The sequence below is a fragment of the Buteo buteo genome, chromosome 19 (assembly GCF_964188355.1).
Source record: "Buteo buteo chromosome 19, bButBut1.hap1.1, whole genome shotgun sequence".
Lineage (NCBI taxonomy): Eukaryota > Metazoa > Chordata > Aves > Accipitriformes > Accipitridae > Buteo > Buteo buteo.
This window is the reverse complement of record NC_134189.1, coordinates 21162395-21178819: the sequence shown is the minus strand read 5'-3', so window position 1 is coordinate 21178819 and position 16425 is coordinate 21162395. Positions and strand designations below refer to the sequence as shown.

The 16425-nt window shown below is 48.6% G+C and overlaps 1 protein-coding gene across 1 annotated transcript; it reads left to right on the top strand.

Annotated features, from left to right (window-relative positions):
• The first annotated feature begins 7120 nt into the window (after nt 1-7120).
• LOC142042072 (C-type lectin domain family 4 member E-like) lies at nt 7121-12384 on the top strand. The gene is made up of 6 exons (XM_075051565.1): nt 7121-7925; nt 8833-8928; nt 9730-9822; nt 10906-11057; nt 11274-11404; nt 11683-12384. The coding sequence occupies exons 1-6, from the start codon at nt 7889-7891 to the stop codon at nt 11840-11842; spliced, it is 669 nt and encodes a 222-aa protein (XP_074907666.1). The 5' UTR covers nt 7121-7888; the 3' UTR covers nt 11843-12384.
• The last annotated feature ends 4041 nt before the right edge of the window (nt 12385-16425 follow it).

The window sequence follows — 16425 nt, the reverse complement described above, 5'->3', positions numbered from 1 at the left end:
CTATTGAACTGCCTTCATGTCCTGCTGCAGACCATCTGTCACCATGGATCTCGCTTTTTCTCCACCCATTCCAACTTCCTGACCCCTGTGCCCCTACTTCTGTTTGTCTCAGGAAACATCATCAGCCTAAGCTTTCCCGACCAAACAGTGACAGCTTCCCACAGGGCATTGGTGTGCATCTCCTGGCTGTGTGACTCTGTCCTACCTATGGAAGTGAATCCTCTCTCTGTATCCCAAAGAGAGGGGAGAATTTGTACTGGAGACAAGGTGACCAGGAGATTTGGCTTCCTAAGCCAATCAATGGGAGTAGTTCTGTGAATGGCAGTGGGTGGTGGCAGGAGCTGCTGAATCCCACAGCCCAGCAGAGGCAAGGCTGCTGCAGCTCCATATCCCCAGCTCCAGATGCTAGTGAGACTGAGCGTGTATGTACAATATGTACATATATAGATACACATGGAAGAAAAAGGATGTATACATATAAGCAACCACACAGGTCAACACAGACAGAAAGCACTGACACAAACAACACGAGCAGCTTGATCTTGTTCCCCTCCCTGGCTGCTAGCAGGGTGAAAGCCTGCTAGCAGAAAAAATTAATGTTTACACATACACAATATGGACCTGTTCAGCAGTAAGGCTTAGTCATTCAGTCTATCCATAGCTGGGCCCCGCATCCCCTGGTCTTCCCTATACTTGGTCTCATGACAGACACAAAGATAAAAGGTCTCTCCAGTAGCTGGTCAAGACTTCTGGTCTTCCTAGTAGGTGCCTCTCAGGAACCCTGGTTTGCCTGGAAGTTGGCTTGGATACCTGGGCCCCTGGTCCGTTTTCAGTGATGGGGTTCCTGGGGTTCATAACCATCTGATGTTGTTCAACCACGTAATCTGACAGGTGGGAAGAGTCTGGAGTCCTTTTCTGGAAACTAGCTACCCCCACTGGTTGACGGGGGTACGTCCACAGGTGTAGTATTGACACTTGCAGGGACTTGACTTAATTCCACATGCTACCATCAATAACACAAGCCAACACGAAGCAGTGTCACAGACAGCTGTCAGAAAGCGGTGGTCAGCAGAGACTTGTGGTGGTATCAGGGAACTGGAGAAGTGCAGTGCTGGAAATAGCCTCCCTTCCCCTTCCTGGTGTTCTGGTCCCCTCCAGCTTCACAATGCAGAGGTGTATCTTACGTAGAACAAAATCCCTCTCTGCTGTCACTTGAGTTAATGAGCTCTGGTGGGAACATGACCACTGTGCTCTTCACAGCCTTTTTGTGGCTAAGATGCTTCTTGCCTCTTCCAACTGCTTTTTCCCAGTGCCAAGCCTTGTCTTTCCTCACAGGTCCTACTTAAGAGACTTCTTTTCACTGTTTCTCTTACTTTGCCTCCTCCCATTCCCCTCGGGCTCTAGCTCAGCCCAATGCTCTAGCTGTGAGCAGAACAGCACAATTTACGTCTCCCCCCCCCTATGTCGTACCTCTAGCCCCAGAGTTAAGATGCCTCCCCTGGAGAGCCGCTGCTGGACAAGGAATTTCCTCCTCCATTTAGGTAGTTTTATGAGGGCCAAGATCACTCCTGCAAAGGAGCATTTTAGTCACTTCTCCCAGGGTTTATTACCATGTTGGATTCCTCCTCCATGGTGTAGTTGTCTGTCTGCCTTCCAAGGATTTTACTTTCTCTGGGTTTAGTTCATTTCTCTGGTTTCCAGATCACTTGTCCTCCCAGCATGTTTCTTGGCCTCTTGGCTTGTCCCTTCTCAAGTTTTCATGGCTGTTCCTGCTCTTTGACTGGGTATTGTCTTTGCCGCATCACAGGGCTTTTGTTTTTGCTTTAGTGGAATGAAATAGCCCGTGCTTTGCCTCCTTTTGAACAGACTCTGAAAAACTAGGTAGGGAGCAAAGGAAACCCAGTGGTGGTCCACCTTGGTGATCCGACTGCATCCTGTCACTTCACAGAATGGCTTTTCTCCTTCCTTCACAGGAGTCCTGGGGTGAGGCTTTCTTCCTGAAACATGCAGAAGATGAGCTCTCACAGACCCAGGTCCTGCCTGGCCTTACGTGCTGTCATTTCAAGAAGGGTGATGTGTGACAGTACCTCCTCCTGGCCCTGCAAGTGAGGCCCTCTTCGTCTGCAAGCTAGAAAGCATCCTCTGTAGTGGCACAGCTCCTCCCAGACCCATCCTGGGGTCCTGGCCTCGGGTCTGCCTGGAGGGCACCTCCTTGTCTGGGGTCTTTAGCGATGTTCCCACTAGTTTCTGGCTTTTGCCATGCAGGACTCCCCTTTAGCCCTCACTCTGTGATAACCCTTAGCATGCAAGAATAAGGAGCAGATTTCCTTTCTTCCCTCCTCCAGAGAAGAGCCGAACCAACAGAGGGAAGGTTAAGCCTGCAGTGGTAAAGCTAGCTGAAGGTGTGCAGCCCTCGAATGACAGAACGGACCAGCAGTTCCCTCGCCCAGGGTGAGCTGTGGTGCGCAGCACTGCCTGCCAGGTCCGACCATGGCCCTCTTCTCTTGGCTGTAGGAAGAAGGCAGGTTTCCGTGTAGGACTGATGCCAGTGAGAGTAGTGGAGGAGGGCAGGGTGATTCATCCAGGGGTTTCTGGATGAATCAGCATCTGGAAGAGTCCATCTCCATGTCCCTCTGAGCCCTGGACCCGCAGGTCCTAGACCTGACCTTTCCCTGCAATGCTTGACAAGGCCATGCTGGAGGGTAACATGTCTCCAGTTCTGGAGCCTGGGGAACTAACTGATGTGAATGATGAAGCGTGTCTTGTAATCCACCGGAAGGCAGAAGTACACCAGAGCTGGATCAATCTTCCACATGAATAAGAGACATTGTCTTCAAATTTCTGAAACTGCAGCATCAACGGTCTGATGGAGGAAACCTCATCCTGAGTAAAACTGAGAGACCAGCAGTGACCTGACAAGAACACAGGATTTTTGGAATGGATGTGAATGCTGGAGCCTGCATCTTCACTCTGCTGAGTGGGAATATTGAGTGGAAGAGATAGTCAGGCAGTTGATGAGCATCAACCTTCTCAAGGCTGAACAGTTCTAACTCTCTCATCCTCTCCTCATATGAAAGATGCTCCAGAAGATGCTCCATTTACCTTTTCAAGGCATAGGAAAGGCACTTCTCTCAATTACTGCAGCCTGTCAAAGACACTGGCTTTGCAATGAGACTGGCTTTTTTCCTGTAGCTCATTTGGACTCATGGTTAGTGGTATGGCCAGCTGCCTGGGTAACAACCTGCAGAGAACAATCCAGCATTGTCTTCATGCCTTTGGTGACTGTCCAGAACACAGGCCATATTCCCTCTGTCTTCTTGGTAGCATTCACTCTGTGGCCTGCTATCACTACCCAGTGCAAGGCTGGATGTGCTGCACGATGGGCTGGAGATGCTTTCAGAAATGCTGCTACTACATATTGGCTGAACAGATGTCCTGGAATGAAAGCAAGGACACCAGCACAGGGTTGGGGTCCCACATGGTGGTGATCGATACAGAAGCAAATCAGGTAGGTGGGAGTCTTCCCATGGGAGTCTTCTCCTCAAATTGGTCAGTGTCCGCTCTCCTGAATTCCCTGGCTGTGATCCTGGGTTTTGCCCTGCTGCCCCCTCATGAGATCCTGAACTCCAACATGTTATAGTCACTGCAGCCAAGCCTGCCCCCAGTCTTTACATCCCAAACCAGCTCTTCCTCATTTGTAAGTGTGAGATCCAGCAGAGCACGTCTCCTCATCAGGTCCTCCATAACCTGTGTCAGGAAGTTTTCATCAAGGCACTCCAGAAACCTCCTGGATTGCTTGTACTTTGCTGCTGAAAACAAAGCTTGGAAACTGCTGCACAAACTGCTAAGCGTGCTGGCTGCCTCTGTTAGCTGCGCTCTCATACCTACTGCTGGGGCTCAGGACCGTGGAGCTGGTGTTCAGTCCGCGAGAGTGCAAAGCACCAGGCACACTGGGAACAATTTCCTGCAGGATTAATTCTCTCTTCCTCTATTGTCACAGCTGGTAGCACTTCCTCTGTGTTTTCCGCCTTTCACTTTGTTAGTATTTCCTTCTAGACTGGTGCAGAGAAGTCTTTCCCTTCAGATCATTCTGAATTCAAGAAAACTGGAAAGCAGGATTCCCCAGGGGATTCAGGTTGATGGAGAAACTGCCATCAACCCTGAGTAAAAGATAACTAGATCCAACAAGTTCATTTCTGAACATGAGCACACTTGCTGTTCTTGATGTTTGGAACCTCTCATACATTCTCCAACCTGCTTCAGGTGGTGGTGGCTTCTAAAATCAGGCATTTTCGGTGCTCCCAACATGGGGTTCACTGTGTTTCCACCTCTTAAATAGGAGGTGCAACTAATTTCTTGTGTGGTATAATTTTGCAGAAAAGCTGATGAAGTTTTATCTTCTGGCTTCTGGCTTTCAGCTTCTCAGATCCTGAGTACCTCTGAGGGAAGTTGCGTTCTGTGTCTTCTCCTGCAACCTTCAGTCCTGCAAGACACCCTGTAACTGCAATATTTTCCTTAGTTCATGTCCCATTGATCTTGTCTGCAACCATGCTGTGCTTGTTGACTCTTGTCTATACTGCAAGGGTCTGTGAAAGTAGATTCAAGGTTTTCCAGTGCCTCTTCTACAAGTGCACCTGTTATAACCAAGTACCACTGTGGGAAAACAATGGAAGAATGGCGAGGAGGATTGTAAACACACTCAAGTGACTTGCAGCTGGGATGCGGAAAAACATACGTATCATACTAATCGTTTAGTCTTGTGTGCTCAGTGGCACCCTATCAAACATGCTTGAAATTCCTGCCCTGCTGTGGGAAAGGTCAAAGCACGGTGGTAAACTACGCCTGTGTGAATCCCTGATAACCAGGCAAAACCGGCAGGTTTGGTGATCTTCTAGCATGGAGCGAGCTCCGCGGTGCTTGTGTCCCCACCTGTGTGCCTCTGCCCGGGTGCTGCTTCGGACATCCCCCGGTTGGTGAGGTAATGAAAATAAATTTAGTCTTTGCATTTCATCTGTGGTATTGTGGTTGTCCCTGCATCCTGCCTGTGCCAGTTCATATAACCACTGTCTTCAGTGGTTGAAGGGCAGGAGTCCCTGGCAATTCTGCACTGCCAGGTGCCACCCCATGTCCCAGCACACTGACCTGACACATATTTGTGAAGTGAAATAACTAAGGGTCACTTCTGAAGCTCTTCATGACTGGAGCAGGTAGAAAACAGCTGAGAATTTTTACTTGCAGAACTGTGTAAAGATGTACAGGAAGACTCAGGTCATTGATACATGCCATCCCCAAGCATGCCGCTGGTGTTCATGGAGCAGGAAAGAGAAATAAGTTCCTGCCATTTTGGAAACATAAGATATTTGCAATGGTTCCAGAGCCTTCCACTGAGGAGGTAACCTCTCCCATCACTGGTCCCAGCTGCCTGGCACCAGGACTACTAAGGAGTTTCTGTGCAGGCCAGTGCAGAGTTTGCCACTTTGAGACTTCTTACCCTGGAGTGGGACAGAGCTGTTTGTTAGTCACCTGAGTGTTGTGAGGTCAGCTGTTTATTTGCTGGGACAGTAGCTTGATTTGTGATGTTGAAAAGAAGTTGTTTGCTGTCTTTCTGCTTTAGACCCTGTGCACACACCGAAGTGAATTCACATGAGGGTGCCTGCACAGACCTTCATCTTGGTCAAATGGCCTGGATAGCAACAACTGATAAAATAGGAATGTGACTGTAAACAGATGTGTGAGTTGAATACCTGAAACTATCTGACAGTGCATTTGCCCCAAGCCCACTTTTGTTAAAGAAGAACACAACTACCTGCTTAACAGTAACCAGGGAATTAGTGAAAGGCTTTTGAGACAGAGAAGAGCCAGTGTGAAAACAAAGCTTAGAAGAAGCAAGAATATTTTTAACAAAGAGAAGAGAGAAGTGGGAAGGAAGGGGCAGTCAAGACCTGGTTTGACAGTTGCCCTGCAACTTTGCAACCTCTGTCTGTAACAGAGCACCCTCCCTGTTGGATGCCGTGGGTAGCCTGCACTCCTGGCAGTAAGGGATGCAGTATGTACCTACCCACAACTTGAGTGTGCCTATGTGACCTTCTGCTTTCTCACTGGCCTGTGGGTTAGCAGGTTGTAGGAAGTGGCGTCAATACACAGGACCCCTGCATCTCCAGCAGGAAGTGTGTGAAAATAGGGGAACTGCAGAAAAGGGATGTGTTCTTGCAGCCTGCGCTTCCTGGGGCGGGGGTGGGAGATGGGAGATTGCACAAGTAAACATGTGAATGTGGGGATTAGTTACGTAAAGATGTTGAGAAATTTGTAGGTTTTTATTAATATTTTGTGGCTGGTATTGTGCTTTATCTGTTCGATTGCTGATACTGATCCTGAATACACAGGTCATGGTTTGTCAGTTAATTACATGTCACGAAAAAATCAGTAAACTGCTTAGATCCATCCTGACTAGATTTAAACCACATGAACCAAGCACATTTTCCTTCCAACAGTTTTGCACCCTCTGAATTCTTCATACTGATCAGCCAAAGTCAGCTCCCCACCCATATGCGCAAAAACAAGTATATTTTAGAGCAACAACAAATACAATGTATTCTCATTTTGGGGCATCTGTGGTGTAATTCAGCTCTGTCCTCCAGCATGATGGCTGGGAACTTTTTAAAATGTCACTTGAGAATCTCTCATTGTGCTGTGAATCCAGTAGCTAGTGCCTTCTTGTAGTTCATACCTTCTATGACAATACCAGCAAGTACATATATGGACCATCTTTCCAATGCAACAGAGCTGTTGGATGGTTCAACCCTGCCTGCAGCCTGTTGTGGAAGAAAAAAATTACTCATAGGACACTCTTTACATACGATTTAGGTTTATCTTCATTTGTAACCAGTTTTGTGCCCTGCTCTTTTGAGACTTCAACTGATGTGCTTGTGCTATTGCATTAGCTATCCCATTCCTTCCTTAGCACATCCATGCATGCCTCTTCACGGGGAGAAACTAGCTGATGGAAGAGCAAAGGCTGCATACCCACCCCAGTCCATTCAGAGTACCATGAGAGCCAGCAGGGATTCTTCATCCTTAGGGGTATCTTTAGGGACACTTTATCCTGCAGGGTTTTGAATCAAGTTGCCTTGAGCAGTGCTAGAACTACTGCGTATACTGTGCCTTTTGTCGTGACCGAGTAAAACTTCATGACCTGTAAGGCACAGGGATTCTGGCACCGTCTAGTGATCCCTTCAAACCTCCAGCTCCATAATGACAGGTCATATGCAATCCCTCCACTCAAAGCTCCCTCCTCTTTTCCTGAGCAACTAGTTAAAAACAGTATTGCCAACTGCTTTTTTGTGCTCTGGGTTACTGGGCTCAGGCTTCACATGGGGACTTGCCCAGACCGAGTGAGTCACCGATATGCTTTCCTGCCATTTTTTGACTCCTTTTTGCAGGATATTGTGAGTGGGTTTAGCCCTTTGCTAGCAAATACTAACACCGTAGGCATTTTCACACACATACTCACTCACCAGGAAAGAACAAACACAAAAGTAAGGCCAGTAGTACAGCCTGTGAAACTGCTTGAATATGTGCAAAAGGAGGTTGTTTGAGCTGGAATGATACTACTCCTCATCTGTTTTCATTTGCCTCTGTGACGTTCTGTGTTGCAATGAGCATGTTGTGAAATGTTCTGGCAGAGGAATTATAAAAATTCCCCCATCTCAATGTGCTGTGGGGAACACCCAAGAGACGGCTTTTTCTGCACACCAGATCAGAGACTGTGAAGGCTCCTCACCAGTGTGGGAGCTGTCCTAGTGCGGTCTTCTGTGCAGGAGGAAGGCTGTAATCGTGGCCATATTGGTAATGTGGACTCTTGGAGAAGAATGATAGCGTGGTAGAGATAATGAATCACCGAGGGAGAGTCAGTCCTGGAACCGCAGGTAACCACAAAGCCTTCCTTTCTGCCCTCCTGTAGAAGAAGAAGGTGGTGGGGGAAAATACAGGGCTGGGATAGATCATGGGCATGGTACAGTGGCTGGCCTCATACCAGGAGAAGGGGCTTAGGACAAGAGCAAAGCAACAGATGAGGGAACTGGGGAGTGCCCGGCCTGGGAGAATGGCTCATTTTTCCAGAGCCAGGGGGTATAAAAGTCCAGGCAGACTGTGGTCTGCCATTCCCTTCAGTGCTTTTTCTGTAAACAATAGGACTGAAGAATGCTATTCTACTATCATTATCCAGGTAAAACTACCTGCATCAAGCTAAGCACAAGCCACTGCTCCCATCTCTGGTGTCTCTAGGGAGAACCAAGCAAGGGCCTTCCCAAGAGCTTCATGGTGCCTGTTCTCCCAGTGGAAACAATCTCTTCTTGTGCCCTCCTCTGCAAACACTGAGCTGGACAGTCACTCCTTTGAGTGACTATATGCTATTGCATAAAAGGATTTGGGGGATAGAGACAAAATGAAGGTAACTGAAAGGAAGAAGCTCTAAAGAAAGATGAAGAGGAGGGAGGTATGGAAAGAGCGTTCAGTGAAAGACGTGTAATGGAGGGCAACAAGGAAGATATGTTGAGGAGAAAGGAGGTGTGACAGGACAAAGAAAGGAGTGCAATATGGGAAGAGTACAGGCAGGGCTTGTGATGAAAAGTGATATAAAAGAGCAGCTTCAGGGCAGCCCCTGTGTCTCTGTACTCTATGGGTCTGACCCACTGCTAACGATGGGCAGCAGGACCTGGTTGCCCAGTCCGTGGAACAAGGGTATCAGTGAGTTGTTGGGGTACAGAGCCACCTGGGTTATCCTGCCCCCAGCTCTGGGCTGGGGGCTTCCCACTCTTGCCTTGTGTTTTTCAGGCCCAGAAGAAGAGAGAAGCTGCTCCTGGCTGAACCCCTGGGTCTTCCTTGCTTCTGTCCTTGTCATCAAAACTGCCTTTGTAACGGCCTGCCTTGGTGGGTTCCAGGGTCTCTTAATTCCCTGGGGATGAAGGGAGCAGTTGACTGCCTTTTGCCAGATGGAAAAGCAATATCCTAGTCTCTCTGCCAGCAGGCATATGCCCTTCACCAAAACAGTCGGTTCTGCTGCCCCCTTAGTCAGGGAGTGGGGTCCCTTCCACAGTTAAGGATCGTTCCCTGGCAGGGCCTTCCCACTGCTCCTCTTTTTCCCACCTACCTGAACAAAGCCAGTCCTGGATGAAACCAGTCCGTTTCTCTCCTCCCACCAAGAGCTGAGAAGTCTCTTTAGTGTCAGAGGGCATTGGAGTATCATGGTGCTGTGATGACTCCTCTGTGCTTCTTCTTAACTCCCTTGGGCGAGGCTCAACACTCAACAGTTCTATGCCTTCTTGATAAGGGTGGTGCTCTAAAGCTGCAATGCCCAGGAAGATTAGGAGGGAATGTATAGTAATATTCCACCTTTATCAAGCTTATCCCATGACTTTTTTGACCCTTTCCTGACCCCATCCTCACAGGATGTTTAAGCTGGTTTTGTCAGCTGGGAAAATGAATCTCTCAGCCAGCAGAGGTGAGAGGAGCTCATCTGATTAATGCCTGTTCAAAGGAGGGAGTGACCAGTGGTGGGAGAAACGGCCTGCTGTTTCTCATCTCCTTGTTCAATACAGATTTCAGAGCTTGTTAATGTAACAGAGTCTCTGTAGGAGCTCTAAGCCAGAAGGTGGAGGATAGGACAGGTTTCTCATGAATGAGGAGGAAAGAATGACAGTAGCACTTTCCTTCTCTTTCCTCTCTTCCCAGTTCTTTTCCTTCGTGGAAGCTACGGCCAGTACAAGACTCTGCTCCAGAATGCTACAGAGTGGCACTGCGTCCCCAGCATATCTGCAGGCAAAGGCGAGTGATGCTAGGAGCCTCGTAAGCAGCACTAAGAACCTCACCAAAATTTACTCTGGTGTCAGTCAACCTTTGAGGTTGGGAATGTGATTGTCAGCCAGAGCTGGATTGTTTTAATGAAGGAAGCTGGAGAATTGAGGAAAGAAAATGCTGTATTGCACAATTTTACTTAGGATGCTATGAAAACATGTCCTGGGCCAGTGGAAGAGGGTGGATTGTTTCAGACCTGCCTTTGACCACCCTTGCTACTCTTCCCCTTTCCCTGGCTTTCACACAACCCCTCGACTGCTAGTCCAGTTCATTAATCTCACTGACAATGCTTCATCCTTTTGGAAGGGCTGGTTCAATCCAGCTCCACTCCCTGTGCTGCCTGTTCACACAAGCATCGTGGTCAGTGCGAGGGACAGAGGTAAGAGCGACAGGAGGATGTTGTTACGCAGTCTGGAGTAGCTGGAGAGCTGAGCTGCAATCACACATGAAGTGATGGCAATGGCAAGTGCTAGAATTCCTGCAGTGCAAATTCCCAAACTCAGTTCAGAGATCTGTTCTCATGTAGCCTCATGCTCTGAGAGAATACATCTGTGGTTTTTTAATCTGTCATGTGACTTTTTGGCTATAAGGCAGATCTCTAGGAAAACCTGGCTAGTGTAAGGAACTGCCTGTGGTGGCAGCAAGGCTGTCAGAGCAGTTTACTGTGTGTGTCTGTCAGTCTGCATGAGTTGAGAGCTAAACACTTGGACAACACTTCTCTGATGGAAGTGTTCCCAGAAGAGTGCAAGCCAACTACTTCCCATCCTGCTTCCTCAGGAAGGGTAAGACAGAAACTGTGTCTTTCACCAAACAGAGGTTGCATGGCAGAACAGATAGAGAATGGGAAAGGCACTTCAGGCAGGGGCCTCATGACAAGACCCTGTCAGGCTCTTGACAGCTTTACTTGTGGAACATGGAAGAGAGTTTTTACCTCTGTTCAGATTAGAAGTATGGCTCCGGACCCCTCCCCTAGCACCTGGCACCCTACACTGAGCTCACAGAGATGAAGGACAGCACATCTTGTTCAAAAGCAGGATTTTTTTCCCCCCACAGAGGAGGGCTGGATGTGCTGCCCGAAGGGCTGGAAACACTTTCAAGAAAAGTGCTATTATCTGTCCACTGATAGGATGTCCTGGCTTGAGAGTGAGCAGAACTGCACTGGGATGGGCTCCCACCTGGTGGTGATCAACAGTGAAGAAGAGCAGGTATGTGCAGGGCTGAGAGAGGGGCACAGCAGCCAGAGACACGGTGCCAGGCCCTGGCAGGGACTGAGAACCCCTCCGTGTCCTCCAGGGGAGGGGGGATGTCCTTTCTGGGTCCCTTCAGCGCTGGCTCCCCTCTGGCACCAGCCCCAGCCCATGGGGACTCCTGCCGCCTGCTCTGCTCAGTCTGCACCTCATGGACGTTGTGTTTTTTTCCAGGAGTTCCTCTTCAACTTGGTGAAAGGAGTATTCACTAAAGCCTATGAAACGAAATACTACATAGGCTTAACTGCTTACAAAAATGGGCAATGGCAGTGGGTGGATCAGACTCCATACAAGAAGGCAGCCACGTGAGTAGCCCCAGGGGGGAGCGAGGAACTTCCTGTAATTCCCACCCCTCGGTCCAAGCGACCAATACACTGTGTATGGCAGGTTTGTGTTAGAGGGGGATTCCTGTCTCCAACTGCCCTGTAAGTCAGAAAACTTGACTAGTTTTCTAGTCAAAACTATGACTCCTGATCTCTGTCACAGTAACATTCCCCTTTCCCTTCCACAACTGTTTGAGGTGACTTCACCCCCACTGTCATGCATGCCAATGCATTCCCAGTAGAGGAACTTTCTTTTACAGGTTCTGGAAACCTGGGGAACCCAATTTACTCTTTGCAGAAAAATGTGCTGCAATTCACGTCAAGGGAAACAGAGACTCCAGCACTTACAGTAACTGGAATAACATCCTTTGCTTCACAAGTTGCTATCGAATTTGTGAACTGGCAGTCAAATTTGTCTAAGGAAGGAAACTCCATTTTGGATGAAGGACCTGAAGGAGTATCCTTGAGAAAGGGCTGCTCATGAAACAGCTGATGAAAAGCTGGCCTGAGCTCACACAAATGCTTTATCTTGCAATGTAGGATGAGTTCCCAGCCTGCATCCCTGCATCTCTTTCCAAGATGGAGATCAGTCCTGGATGAAATCGCTAAGGCTGCTGTAGAGGACCTACTGTGCCACTTTTCACTCTCCTCCTTCACAGATGGGTGCCCTGATCCTCCAGTATGTTCCTTGACTCCTTGTCCAGTTGATATCTCAGTGATGCAGAAAAAGCCCTCTCTGTTTCATAAAAGGATACTGGTCCTACAAATCACTGGAGTAGAATTTGAAAGAAGAGCATTCAGTGGAGTGTGCTTGGCCAGTCCCTGACGGGAACAATTATTTATGGCTTATCTTTAACGTTTCCTTTTTCCTTCAGCATATTCTCTGTTGATAAGTTAAAACAACCATATCAATAAATGTTAATTCTGCTTTTTGGATGAGGCTGTCTTCTGAGTGACAAGTCCCAGCCCCCCGCCAACCCAGCCTCCCTGCATGGAGGTAACTTTTCAGTGTCTTTGGCATCTGCAGGTGATAATATTACTGTGAGTGTGCTGGACTGGCCAGGAGCAAGAACGACCTAGTGTTAGTCTGCAGAGCATGTGAGAAAGGCTGTAAACACTTTTGGAGAATCACATGCGAGGGAAGCAACAGCGCAGGCTGTGTAGTAGTCAATGCCAACAACTGTTTGCCCAAGATGTAGCAGAAAGGAGATGGATTTTCGAAATCCTGCTGAGACATGTGGCAGAATTAAGCATGGCAATGAAGGGAAGAGAAAGCAAACAAATATCACATGAAGGATAAAGGCCAGAGTCTCCTCGGGAGGGATTTCTAATGTGAGAAAAGGGTAGAAGAGCCCTATCAGAGGCATCACTGCAAATCAGAGACACAGAAGTCTTGAGCAAGTGCTCTGCTTCCCTCAAATTCCCCAAACCTCTGTCTGTATATGCCTCCCTTTTCATCAATGATACCCATACTGCTTGAAGAGCTGGGAGTTTCCAGTTTGCGACTAAAAATACATCCTGAAAAATCAGTTCCGGATGATTTATTTTTTTTTTATTCATCAAAAATCTGAGCACAAATTTGTGTCATTTCCACCTGAAGCAATGTTTCTGTTTTAGCCATTGGACCAAAAGCTTGCCTGTTGCAAGGTCTTGGCCTCCTATTTTCTAAAGTTGCTGGGATCTTTTCACAACAGAGAAAACTTTGTTGCCCTGTCCAACATGACAGCAAACAAAGTCATTGCAATGGACTTCTCTTTTTGATTTCCCCCAACTCAGTTCTGGAAACCACAGCAGCAGGGTTTTGAGGAAGAAAAAGGGGCAAATAAGACACACAGAGAGTGACCAATGTTTTACAGGAGATTTTAGAGGCAGCTGCAGTTCTGGCTCCTGCGAGGTGGTAGGAGGCAGAGCAAAACTCACACCAGAAGACTGATTTGCAAGAAAATGTAACTTGCTAGAAACAGCTCCATGCCCCAAATTTTCTTGAGATGTCCTGACAAAAGCGGGATCTTGGGAGATGATACTGGGTTTGCCTGCAGAATCGATGTAGGGAAGTTCCTGATCCCATCTCCCTGCAAACATACACATATACATGCATACACAAGTACAAACTCCTTTTATATTAGTTGTACAGTACAGCAGATGAAGGTAGACAGAGGAATCGGTCCCTGTCCCTGCTTTGTAAAGCCACTGTTGAAGGATAAGTAGTGAAACTCTAAGCAAGAGTTTCAGCCACGTCTCTGAGTAAAGCCAGTGCCCTTGACTAGTCCACCCCAATAGCAGCACTCAGGGTTTAGGCAGAGATGGACTCTGTACACAGTAGGTGCTTGTAGAGGTGTAGAATAATCATAGAACCATTTAGGCTGGAAAAGACCTTTAAGATCATCGAGTCCAACCGTTAACCTAACATTGCCAAGTCCACCACTAAACCATGTCCCTAAGCGCCACATCTACACGTCTTTTAAACACCTCCAGGGATGGCGACTCAACCCCTTCCCTGGACAGCCTGTTCCAATGCTTGACAACCCTTTCGGTGAGAAATTTTTCCCAATATCCAACCTAAACCTCCCCGGTGCAACTTGAGGCCATTTCCTCTTGTCCCATTGCTTCTTACTTGGGAGGAGAGACTGACCCCCACCTTGCTACAACCCCCTTTCAGGTAGTTGTAAAGAGCAATAAGGTCTCCCCTCAGCCTCCTTTTCTCCAGGCTAAACAACCCCTGTTGCCTCAGATGCTCCTCATAAGACTTGTGCTCCAAACCCTTCACCGTCTTTGTTGCTCTTCTCTGGACACACTCCAACACCTCAATGTCTTTCTTGTAGTGAGGGGCCCAAAACTGAACCCAGTATTCGAGGTGCAGCCTGACCAGTGCCGAGTACAGGGGAACAATCACTTCCCTGCTCCTGCTGGCCACACTATTGCTGATACAAGCCAGGATGCTGGTGGCCTTCTTGGCCACCTGGGCACACTGCTGGCTCATATTCAGCCTGCTTTTGACCAACAGCCCCAGGTCTTTTTCTGCCAGGCAGCTTTCCATCCACTCTTCCCCAACCCCATGCAATGCTACAGGCTTGTTGTGACCCAAGTGCAGGACCCGGCACTTGGCCTTGTTGAACCTCATACAATTGGCCTCGGCCCATCAACCCAGCCTGTCCAGATCCCTCTGTAGAACCTTCCTACCCTCAAGCAGATCAACCCTCCTGCCCAACTTGGTGTCATCTGCAAACTTACTGAGGGTGCACTCGATTCCCCCATCCAGATCGTTGATGAAGATATTAAACAGAACTGGCCCCAGTACTGAGCCCTGGGGAACACCACTTGTGACCGGCTGCCAACTGGATTTAACTCCACTTACCACAACTCTTTGGGCCCGGCCACCCAGCCAGGTTTTACCCAGCGAAGAGTACACCCGTCCAAGCCATGAGCAGCCAGTTTCTCCAGAGGAATGCTGTGGCAAATGGTGTCAAAGGCTTTACTAAAGTCCAGGTAAACAACGTCCACAGCCTTTCCCTCATCCACTAAGCAGGTCACCTTGTCGTAGAAGGAGATGAGGTGAGTCAAGCAGGACCTGCCTTTCATAAACCCATGCTGACTGGGCCTGATCGCCTAGTTGTCCTGTTCGTGCCGTGTGATGGCACTCAAGATGATCTGCTCCATGACCTTCCCCAGCACCGAGGTCAGACGGACAGGCCTGTAGTTCCCTGGATCCTCCTTCCAGCCCTTCTTGTAGATGGGCATCACATTTGCTAACCCCCAGTCAACTGGGACCTCCCCAGTTAGCCAGGACTGCTGATAAATGATTGAAGGTGGCTTGGTGAGCACCTCCACCAGCTCCCTCCTATGGGTTGATCCCATCCGTCCCCATAGAGTTTTGTGTGTGTAAGTGGTGTAGCAGGCCGCTAACCATTTCCCCATGGATGATGGGGTCTTCATTATGCTCCCCATCCCCGTCTTCTAGCTCAGGGGGCTGGGTGCCCCGAGAACAACTTGGAGAGGCCATGGCTTTCTGCTGGGTGGATACCATTGCTCCCTGGTCAAGCTGACAGAGCTACAGCACCCTTCCTGCATGCCTTGCTGCGCAAACTGCCGTGCCGCATCCTGGTTGCTCACGCTCCCTAAGGGCTTCTTTTATAGGCGGGGGTGTGTGTGCTTGGCTGCTGTTGCTCCTGGCCCTGTCCAGGTCCCATCAGCTGCTGTTGGGCAAGCTGCAGGCTCCCAGCAGCTCTCTTGGCTCTCCCTGAAGTTCCCTTGGTTCGGGACCTTCCCCGCACACTGTGCTGGAACGCTGCGCCATGGATCATGCTGGCACCAGAGCTGCTCGCCTCGGCAGCTGCAAAAGCCTTCCTCTTAATGCATTCCTCTTTGATTTATTGGAAAGAGGTATCTTTCTCCAACATATGAGAAACAGGCATTACGTCTCAAGTCTGTTTTGGTTCAGGAGGCAGCAGATGTCATACCAAGAGGCAGAGGTAAAGATATACAGTCAGGTATAGCACTTTCAGAAAGCTTCAGAAGGACAATCCCTGCATATTGAACCAGGAGGTTGGGTGGAAAGGACAAAAAGTTGATCGTATTAGTGTACCTCGTGATGACATCTGCAGTCCTTGTTTTCAGGTGGACATCCTGGCCACTTCCCAACTGCCTGTGAGAACAATACCTGGATATTCACCACTCCTTGGCACATTAACTTTTCCTTTGGAATGGAACTATGGTCTGAGGGTAGGGAAGGAGCCACAGTGACATTCACTTCTGAGGATACATACAGTGAAGACGTGGTCTGACTGCAGAAAAAAAAATATCTGTTGTGGTTCAAACTTGAGCTAGCTTCTGGTTTTCCTCAAGAAACCCTTTGATGCCCAGTCTTTGAGATGCTGTCTTCAGCTGGAAAAACATCAGAAGAACCATATTGGAAGGACAGCCTGGGAATACACCTCATTCCCCTGCATATTGCTTCTTTTTGCAGAGGAAAGTCCAGCCAGTTCTCCCCACTCCCTCAATCCTAC

Excerpts from the sequence above, each read along its gene's own strand:
- LOC142042072 (XM_075051565.1), top strand. The coding sequence starts at position 7,889 with ATGAATCACCGAGGGAGAGTCAGTCCTGGAACCGCAG. Across the intron at positions 8,929-9,729 it reads CTTTGTAACGGCCTGCCTTG|TTCTTTTCCTTCGTGGAAGC; the intron begins GTGGGTTCCAGG and ends CTCTCTTCCCAG. Across the intron at positions 9,823-10,905 it reads CAGCATATCTGCAGGCAAAG|AGGAGGGCTGGATGTGCTGC; the intron begins GCGAGTGATGCT and ends TTCCCCCCACAG.